The sequence below is a fragment of the Mizuhopecten yessoensis genome, unplaced genomic scaffold, assembly GCF_002113885.1.
Source record: "Mizuhopecten yessoensis strain PY_sf001 unplaced genomic scaffold, ASM211388v2 scaffold9581, whole genome shotgun sequence".
Taxonomy (NCBI): domain Eukaryota; kingdom Metazoa; phylum Mollusca; class Bivalvia; order Pectinida; family Pectinidae; genus Mizuhopecten; species Mizuhopecten yessoensis.
This window is the reverse complement of record NW_018408119.1, coordinates 96,080-105,368: the sequence shown is the minus strand read 5'-3', so window position 1 is coordinate 105,368 and position 9,289 is coordinate 96,080. Positions and strand designations below refer to the sequence as shown.

The following is a 9,289-nucleotide window of genomic DNA, read 5'->3' as shown; positions in this document are numbered from 1 at the left end:
ATAACCATGTCTGCACCAGCCGTAGGAGGGTCAGACACTATCAGTATGATAACCATGTCTACACCAGCCGTAGGAGGGTCAGACACTACCAGTATGATAACCATGTCTGCATCAGCTGTAGGAGGGTCAGACACTATCATTATGATAACCATGTCTACACCAGCCATAGGAGGGTCAGACACTACCAGTATGATAACCATGTCTACACCAGTCATAGGAGGGTCAGACACTACCAGCATGATAACCATGTCTACACCAGTCATAGGAGGGTTAGACACTATCAGTATGATAACCATGTCTACACCAGTCGTAGGAGGGTCAGACACTACCAGTATGATAACTATGTCTACACCAGTCGTAGGAGGGTCAGACACTCCCAGTATGATAACCATGTCTACACCAGTCGTAGGAGGGACAGACACTACCAGTATGATAACCATGTCTACACCAGTCTAAGGAGGGACAGACACTACCAGTATGATAACCATGTCTACCCCAGCCGTAGGAGGATCAGACACTACCAGTATGATAGCCATGTCTACACCAGTCGTTATTCCTTTCATGAACAGTAAAACCTAATCATTCTGTCTCCCTTCGTTCAGCAGAATTATAGAAGGGTTTAGAACTATATTGAGGTCGATATGAAGAAGTTTGCAAAACAAGAAAAGTGGATTACTTGAAGCATATATAGCGTGTGGTAATGGTACTGGTCTGACCCAGATTTGAAAAAGGTGGTTGAATATTAACGTGCCATAATGTTAACCGACAAGGAATATGTAGTCTTGAATAAAAAGTTGGTTCAAAGTTGATGACTAGTTAGCCCGAGTTTCATCTGGCACAGACAGCAGTTGTACATCTGTCTGTCAAAATGTCTAAGTCTGGTGTCAGGGCCAGAGGAAACTCAGGCTACACCAGACTTCTGTCTGTCAAAATGTCTAAGTCTGGTGTACATGTGGGGCCAGAGGAGACTCAGGCTACACCAGACATCTGTCTGTCTACACCAGACATCTGTCTGTCAAAATGTTTAAGTCTGGTGTCTGGGCCAGAGGAAACTCAGGCTACACCAGACTTCTGTCTGTCAAAATGTCTAAGTCTGGTGTCTGGGCCAGAGGAAACTCAGGCTACACCAGACTTCTGTCTGTCAAAATGTCTAAGTCTGGTGTCAGGGCCAGAGGAAACTCAGGCTACACCAGACTTCTGTCTGTCAAAATGTCTAAGTCTGGTGTGGGGACAGAGGAAACTCAGGCTACACCAGACATCTGTGTGTCAAAATGTCTAAGTCTGGTGTACATGTGGGGCCAGAGGAAACTTAGGCTACACCAGACATCTGTCTGGCTACACCAGACATCTGTCTGTCAAAATGTTTTGACACCAGTCTGGTGTGGGGCAGGGGAAACTCAAGCAACACCAGACATCTGTCTGTCAAAACGTCTAAGTCTGGTGTGGGGGCCAGAGGAAATTCAGGCTACACCAGACATCTGTCTGTCAAAATGTTTAAGTGCCCGAGTTTCATCTGGCACAGACAGCAGTTGTACATCTGTCTGTCAAAATGTCTAAGTCTGGTGTGGGGCCGGAGGAAACTCAGGCTACGCCAGACATCTGTCTGTCAAAATGTCTAAATCTGGTGTGGGGCCAGAGGAAACTCAGGCTAATGACTGTCAAAATGTTTAAGTCTGGTGTCGGGGCCAGAGGAAACTCGGGCTACACCAGACATCTGTCTGTCAAAACATCTAAGTCTGGTGTGGGGCCAGATGAAACTCAGGCTACATCAGACATCTGTCTGTTAAAATGTCTAAGTCTGGAGTTGGGGTCAGAGGAAACTCAGGCTACACCAGACATCTGTGTGTCAAAATGTCTAAGTCTGGTGTGGGGCCGGAGGAAACTCAGGCTACGCCAGACATCTGTCTGTCAAAACATCTAAGTCTGGTGTGGGGCCAGAGGAAACTCAGGCTAGACCAGACATCTGTCTGTTAAAATGTCTAAGTCTGGAGTTGGGGTCAGAGGAAACTCAGGCTACACCAGACATCTGTGTGTCAAAATGTCTAAGTCTGGTGTGGGGCCAGAGTAAACTCAGGCTACACCAGACATCTGTCTGTTAAAATGTCAAAGTCTGGTGTCAGGGCCAGAGGAAACTCACGCTACACCGGACATCTGTCTGCCAAAATGTCTAAGTATGGTGTGGGGCCAGAGGAAACTCAGGCTCCACCAGACATCTGTCTGTCAAAATGTCTAAGTCTGGGGTGGGGCCAGAGGAAACTCAGGCTACACCGTTGATGACTAGTTAGCCCGAGTTTCATCTGGCACAGACAGCACTTGTACATCTGTCTGTCAAAATGTCTAAGTCTGGGGTGGGGCCAGAGGAAACTCAGGCTACACCGTTGATGACTAGTTAGCCCGAGTTTCATCTGGCACAGACTGCAGTTGTACATCTGTCTGTCAAAATGTCTAAGTCTGATGTCAGGGCCAGAGGAAACTCACGCTACACCGGACATCTGTCTGTCAAATTGTCTAAGTATGGTGTGGGGCCAGAGGAAACTCAGGCTACAACAGACATCTGTCTGTCAAAACGTCTAAGTCTGGTGTGGGGGCCAGAGGAAATTCAGGCTACACCAGACATCTGTCTGTCAAAACGACTAAGTCTGGTGTGGGGCCAGAGGAAACTCAGGGTACACCAGACATCTGTCTGTCAAAACGTCTAAGTCTGGTGTTGGGGCCAGAGGAAATTCAGGCTACACCAGACATCTGTCTGTCAAAATGTCTAAATCTGGTGTCTGGGCCAGAGGAAACTCAGGCTATACCATACATCTGTCTGTCAAAATGTCTAAGTCGGGTGTGGGGCCAGAGTAAACTCAGGCTACATCAGATATCTGCCTGTCAAAACGTCTTAGTCTGGTGTGGGGCCATAGGAAACTCAGGCTACACCAGACGTCTGTCTGTTAAAATGTCAAAGTCTGGTGTCAAGGCCAGAGGAAACTCAGGCTACACCATACATCTGTCTGTCAACATGTCTTAGTCTGGTGTGGGGCCAGAGTAAACTCAGGCTACATCAGATATCTGTCTGTCATAACGTCTTAGTCTGGTGTGGGGCCATAGGAAACTCAGGCTACACCAGACGTCTGTCTGTTAAAATGTCAAAGTCTGGTGTCAAGGCCAGAGGAAACTCAGGCTACACCTGACATCTGTCTGTCAAAACGTCTAAGTCTGGTGCCCCCCCAGAGGAGACTCAGGCTACACCAGACATCTGTCTGTTAAAATGTCAAAGTCTGGTGTCAAGGCCAGAGGAAACTCAGGCTACACCATACATCTGTCTGTCAAAATGTCTTAGTCTGGTGTGGGCCCAGAGGAAACTCAGGCTACATCAGACATCTGTCTGTTAAAATGTCTAAGTCTGGTGTTGGGGCCAGAGGAAATTCAGGCTACACCAGCCATCTGTCTGTCAAAATGTCTAAATCTGGTGTCGGGGCCAGAGGAAACTCAGGCTACTCCAGACATCTGTCTGTCAAAATGTTTAAGTCTGGTGTCTGGGCCAGAGGGAACTTAGGCTACATCAGATATCTGTCTGTCAAAATGTCTAAGTCTGGTGTGGGGCCAGAGGAAACTCAGGCTACATCAGATATCTGTCTGTCAAAACGTCTTAGTCTGGTGTGGGGCCATAGGAAACTCAGGCTACACCAGACGTCTGTCTGTTAAAATGTCAAAGTCTGGTGTCGGGGCCAGAGGAAACTCGGGCTACACCAGACATCTATCTGTCAAAACGTCTTAGTCTGGTGTGGGGCCAGAGGAAACTCAGGCTAATGACTAGTAAGCTAATTTGGCTGCAACCAGATTTTAATGAGAATCCTAAGGGAGGTGGCAGATAAAACAAGCGGCATCGTATCATGGTTTTACCTCAAACTTCTGTTACTGACTTGATAGAATACTTTTCCTTGTAATGTCCAAATATATCACTGATAATCCCAGGGACAAACACCTTCAAAATATAGTGAACAATGGTTAAGACATTAACCTGAATGTGACCCTATGAATGTATGATGACATTAGTGGTTGTGGCAGACATGACATTTTTCTAAGATTTTTATTAAATGGATTTAATAATTGCAGCAATGCTACTTAAGTTTATACTGTATACATTTTGATAATAGATATTGCAAAAAACTGTAAAACGTATTTGTAAAAATATTTTTCCCCTCACTTGTTATAACTGAACTTAATAGTTAAACAATCATAGCATGGCAACCATTAAGGAATAACAGTCAATGCCAGGCTTCTGTAAAATAGAAAAAAATGTACCAAAATGAAAATACACAGCAGCAAAATCTGAACTCAATATGGATGGGAGAAGACAACAGGAACTGATGAGATACCAAAACAGAAGAAAATACAACAGGAACCAAGGACACATTGAAATGGAACAAAAGACATGATGAACACAGGAAAAGCTTTACATTATAAGATTGATAACCTCAACAATTACCAGATTTATAGGTCATTTATTTCTAAAACACAAACATTAATTATTCACTATAACGATGCAGGGACACATTTGCCATATCTGTCCCGTGGATACCAGTGTGGGTCCAGATCGGTAGTTGGGGCACATACCAATCCAGGTCTACATGGACACAGGCCGTGGAAGTTTACAGAGTCCACAGAATAATCCGTCCCAATGGTACACCAGGTGGCGTTGATGTCTTTGTATGGGAGACAGTAGTGAACATTGAAATCCTTGTCTAGGTTCTGACGTTTGTTTGGAACTCCCAGATGGCGTTTCCCAAAAGCTGGTGTGATGGAGCAACAGAGAAGAGGGTGACCACACTCTGCATTTGTCTCACAGTATTTCTGGAAGTTTGTTGTCATATCCTGAGACAGAAATCAACAAAAGGTCCTTCAAATGTCAACGTTCACTGTTAGCACATTAATTGGTACTAGCCACTGGTCTTACATATACAGTATAAAGTCATCTGAATGGAAAGGTTATTTATTGAACATGTAAGGTTGGACTAGAAATTTGGGGAGCATTTTAAATCTTTCATCTACAATGTGGATATGTATGTACCTATATAGCTTCTTAATTGTTCCAGTAAATTTTTAAATTCAGAGTTTGGAAGAGGTAAGGTAAAATGATCTGTCAAGGGTCAACAAAAGTTGTAATGGGTATTGGGTCAATGAGATGAATGTACTGTTACTGGTGTTAGAAACTGTTTCAGTACTTTAGGAGTGTTAGCTGGTTTCACCATTATTATCATTTCAAATAATGAAAGATTTTTATGTTTTTCTTAAGAACCATGATCATGATGATCAGGTAATCCTTTTCTAACACTGTTAAAAATTGATCACAACCTTTGGGTGATCAGAAGCAGTGGACCCCGATTAACGTGAAAGGTATGGGGATCATCTGCACTAGGATTTTCTCTGGGTCTAACCATAGGAGTGATTATTATAAACTGTTAAAACTTGTAACACAAATGTTTTGAAATAAATAATACATTATCCTATGGTTCTCTACTTAATTGAGTTTAGTCACCAGAGTCCAATCTTCTTCAAATTCTCACCTGATCAGAAACAACCAGCAAGGCCATTATTGATACAAAAAGTACGGTCCACATTCTGTGACAAGTTTAAGTTAGGACTATAAATCTTCAGTCCTTCAGAAACTTTGTGGTTTAAATAGGTCATTCATGTACCTTATCTCAGTTCACTGTCAACAGGTTTTACTTGACGATTTGTTAGCTTGACACTATTTTATTTGATGATATAAAACAAATCTGGTGCATATATATATCATAACAAGAGATACATGTACCTTTAGGATGACATCATAGAGACACATATGTCATTTAGTTACTGTCCTCTACTAAGCCTTTTATATCATCAATGTATAAAATATTCAGAAAAATATTTGTACATGTAGCAGCCTATTGCAAGGTGCTTTACATGGTTTATCAGTTCTTGTCTTTGTTTATTAGTATATAGAACTACTGATTACATGTGTAGATATTACTGTAAATTAATGTCGTTACTAATTTAGTAACGAATGTTTCTCTTTCTCTACAGAAATCACAAGTGGGGTTGTTGGATGCGGACATACATGGCCCGTCTATACCCTGTATGATGAACCTACAGGGGGAGCCAGAACTAAACAATCGTAGGTTTACTAGACAGATCGAAACAATCATAGGTTTACTAGACAGATCGCAACAATCGTAGGTTTACTAGACAGATTGAAACAATCGTAGGTTTACTAGACAGATAAAAACAATCGTAGGTTTACTAGACAGATCACAACAATCGTAGGTTTACTAGACAGCTCACAATAACCACGAGTTAATGCAGCACAATCATAGGTTTACTAGACAGATCGAAACAACCACGAGTTAATGCAGCACAATTGTGACAATTTCGTGTGATTTTTTAGTTGATGACCTTAAAGGTTCATTAATTATGACATCCTTATATATATAAATATTGGGATGATGATTAAACTTTTGTATGAGTTCTGGTACACAAATTACTAGGTAGTTACTGTGCTTAATAATTTAGGAAGCATACAATCATCCCTTTGTCTGTCTGTGTTTCAATTTCTCTGTGTAAAATAATGCAATTTTTGAAGCAAAGCGTAAAATATGATATTGCAATTGTAGTATTGTCATAGAGAGAACACTAACCTGCTGATTGGAATAATACGCTTAGTAACATTGAGTCCTAAATATACTGAACTATTGACTTATGTGACCATGTCAGGGGGAACCAGGCCATATCTATGTAACAGAATATTAGGTATTCAGTCCTAAATAAGCGCCAACATTTCACTATAGGTTTTGCTGAAGGTGTTTAATAATTCAGTAAAGTTATTCTTTTCATCGTATTTGTTGTCTTTGCAGAAAATCTTATGAAACCACTGGTGAACTTTGGCATAAAATGGTACGTATTATTTATCCTAATTCAAATCAAGAATGAATTGTAAGGAATCACATGAAAATTAAAAAAATAATTAAAAGATGAAAACTTGCATGCTTGTGTTTGAGCATCTTAACATATTTATAGCAAACGTTTCTTCATTGTAAGTCATATTTCCTTCCTTTGGGGGATTTTTGGCAATAACATAACACTATTATAAATTTTGTGTAAAACTGATTTTCAAGGTCCCTTTGATTTGTGTAGATGTCTTAGGCTACATGTCTTTGTATTGTGGGGTTATTTTAATGTCAGCATGTCGATGGGGTTCTTGGTGGATGAAAAACAAGCAATTGTTTGGCGGGGACCAATGGTGATGTCTGCAGTACAGAAACTTCTAAGGCAAGTACGTAACTCAAGGTCAAGGTTAAATAACATTCTTAAATCCAGCTCAAGTACGTAACTCAAGGTCAAAGTTGAAAAACATTCCTAGATCTAGCTCTCAATTAGGCAAGTAACTCAAGGTTCAAGTGTAAGTGCATTATTAGATCTAGCTCCTTGGGTAAGTAAGTAAGTCAAGGTCAAGGTTGAAGAATGTTAATTGTTAGGTCAGGTTCCTCAGGCAAGTACCTAACTCAAGAACAAGGTTGAAGTTTATTGTTAGATCTAGCTCCTTAGGTAAGTTAACAACTCAAGATCAAGGTCGAAGCACATTGTTTGGTCCACCACTTTAACAAATTGAGTCTCAAGCATATAATAGATATATATTGTAAAGGAATGTAAGACACAGTGTCTTTCAAATTGTAGTGGTATTAACATGAAGCATTTAAGGTTATTAAATTTGAAAAAAAAATAGAATTGATGAAAAAATTGGTGGGACCAGAAACACTAATTGATAAAGAGGTAATCTAACACATTGAACCTGCCGAATAATCCAAGCTATTTTATTTAAATGATTAAAGTCTGTAATATCAGTGCATGACTGTATATATGAAGTACACATCGTGATGACTGTGTGTATCACTAGTTGTACTGGAGATGAGGACGTCTGTGTTGACAGGTAACATGGGGCCCCCTGGACTACCTTGTGGTGGACATGCCTCCCGGAACAGGGGACACACAGCTCTCACTCTCCCAAAACATACCCATCTCAGGTAAGACAATCAAGGTCAAGTCAAGGTGACAACATACCTATCTCTGATTAATTAAGGTCAAGTCAAGGTGACAACATACCTATCTCTGATTAATCAAGGTCAGGTTAAGGCGACAGAAAGAACATGACAATATCNCATTTTACAATACTATTACGATGGTATAATACATAGCATTACATTCACACATACCGTGCGTTCTAGTATGTCAAGGTCGCAGGATAAAAAAATCTCAGGTCAAGGGTACAGAACATGCCCATCTCTGATAGGTCAAGGTCAGGTTAAGGCCAAGGACAGAACATGACAGTATCTTGTTAGTAAAGGTGACATGACAAACAAATTTCAGGTCAAGGTCACAGAATATTCCCATCTCTAATAAGTTAAGGTCAAGTCAAGTTAACAGGATTTTCTAATCTCTTGAAAGTCCAGATCAGGTCAACATCACAAAACTTAACAATGTGTGGTCAGTCAAGGCCAGGTCATCGTCACAAAAATATTGATTTCTGGATAGTCCAGGTTTGGTCAAGATCACAAGTCCTAATACCAATCTCATGATTATATGACTATCCCTATCTCTGATAAATTAGATTATATCAAGGTCACATTATATTCTGATCTCTGAAAGGTCAAAGCATCCTTATGTCTAGTGAGTTAATTGATAAAATTAATTTTTAGGTCACCTGAGATATGGTAGAATCAAATACTCTTCATAGATGGAAGGGTCTTAAGGTGCTTTACCAAAATTGTGAATTTCTTGACCCTGGGGTGTCACGTTTTCCCCTGGGGAGGGGGTAAACTTTACTATAGTTTATATAGGGAAATCACATTTCGGACCAACATTTGTTTAATTTCCATTGGAAGTAATTCAATTTGGGTTAGCATTATCAGTATTGGATAGCAGTTTGATGGTATGCACATATGAGCCCTGACTGACCCCCCCAGGGCTGATGGGTGGGGCCAAAAAGGGTTGAATTGACTGAAATTTCAAAAATCTTCGTCTCAAAGACCCAGATATGGTAGAATCAAACACTCTTCATAGATGGAAGGGTCTTAAGGTTTATGACCCTAGGGTCTCACGTTTACCTCCTGGGGAAGGAGGGAGGGGGGCAAAATTTATAATGGTTTATAATGGCAAATGATACTTTGAATATTACATGTTAATAACTTGATTGGAATTATAACCCTGAGTTGACAGTTTGATACTTTTAATAATAATATTTCTGTTCATGTTAAAAACCAAATCA

The 9,289-nt window shown here is 40.7% G+C and overlaps 2 protein-coding genes across 4 annotated transcripts in view; one reads left to right on the top strand and one right to left on the bottom strand.

Annotated features, from left to right (window-relative positions):
- The window catches only part of LOC110458431 (iron-sulfur protein NUBPL-like), a 32,519-nt gene that overhangs the window by 3,051 nt on the left and 20,179 nt on the right, over window positions 1-9,289 (top strand). For all 3 annotated transcript variants that reach the window (XM_021510113.1, XM_021510112.1, XM_021510114.1), the window contains exons 4-7: window positions 6,055-6,145; window positions 6,882-6,921; window positions 7,210-7,300; window positions 7,955-8,048. In XM_021510113.1, coding sequence (XP_021365788.1) covers window positions 6,055-6,145; window positions 6,882-6,921; window positions 7,210-7,300; window positions 7,955-8,048 — 316 coding nt within the window. The remainder of the gene's footprint in view (window positions 1-6,054; window positions 6,146-6,881; window positions 6,922-7,209; window positions 7,301-7,954; window positions 8,049-9,289) is intronic.
- On the bottom strand, window positions 4,327-5,729 carry LOC110458432. The gene is made up of 2 exons (XM_021510115.1): window positions 5,553-5,729; window positions 4,327-4,860 (listed from the first exon to the last, which is right to left on the bottom strand). The coding sequence occupies exons 1-2, from the start codon at window positions 5,604-5,606 to the stop codon at window positions 4,522-4,524; spliced, it is 393 nt and encodes a 130-aa protein (XP_021365790.1). The 5' UTR covers window positions 5,607-5,729; the 3' UTR covers window positions 4,327-4,521.

Excerpts from the sequence above, each read along its gene's own strand:
- LOC110458432 (XM_021510115.1), bottom strand. The coding sequence starts at position 5,606 with ATGTGGACCGTACTTTTTGTATCAATAATGGCCTTGCTGGTTGTTTCT. Across the intron at positions 4,861-5,552 it reads TGCTGGTTGTTTCTGATCAG|GATATGACAACAAACTTCCA; the intron begins GTGAGAATTTGA and ends TTTCTGTCTCAG.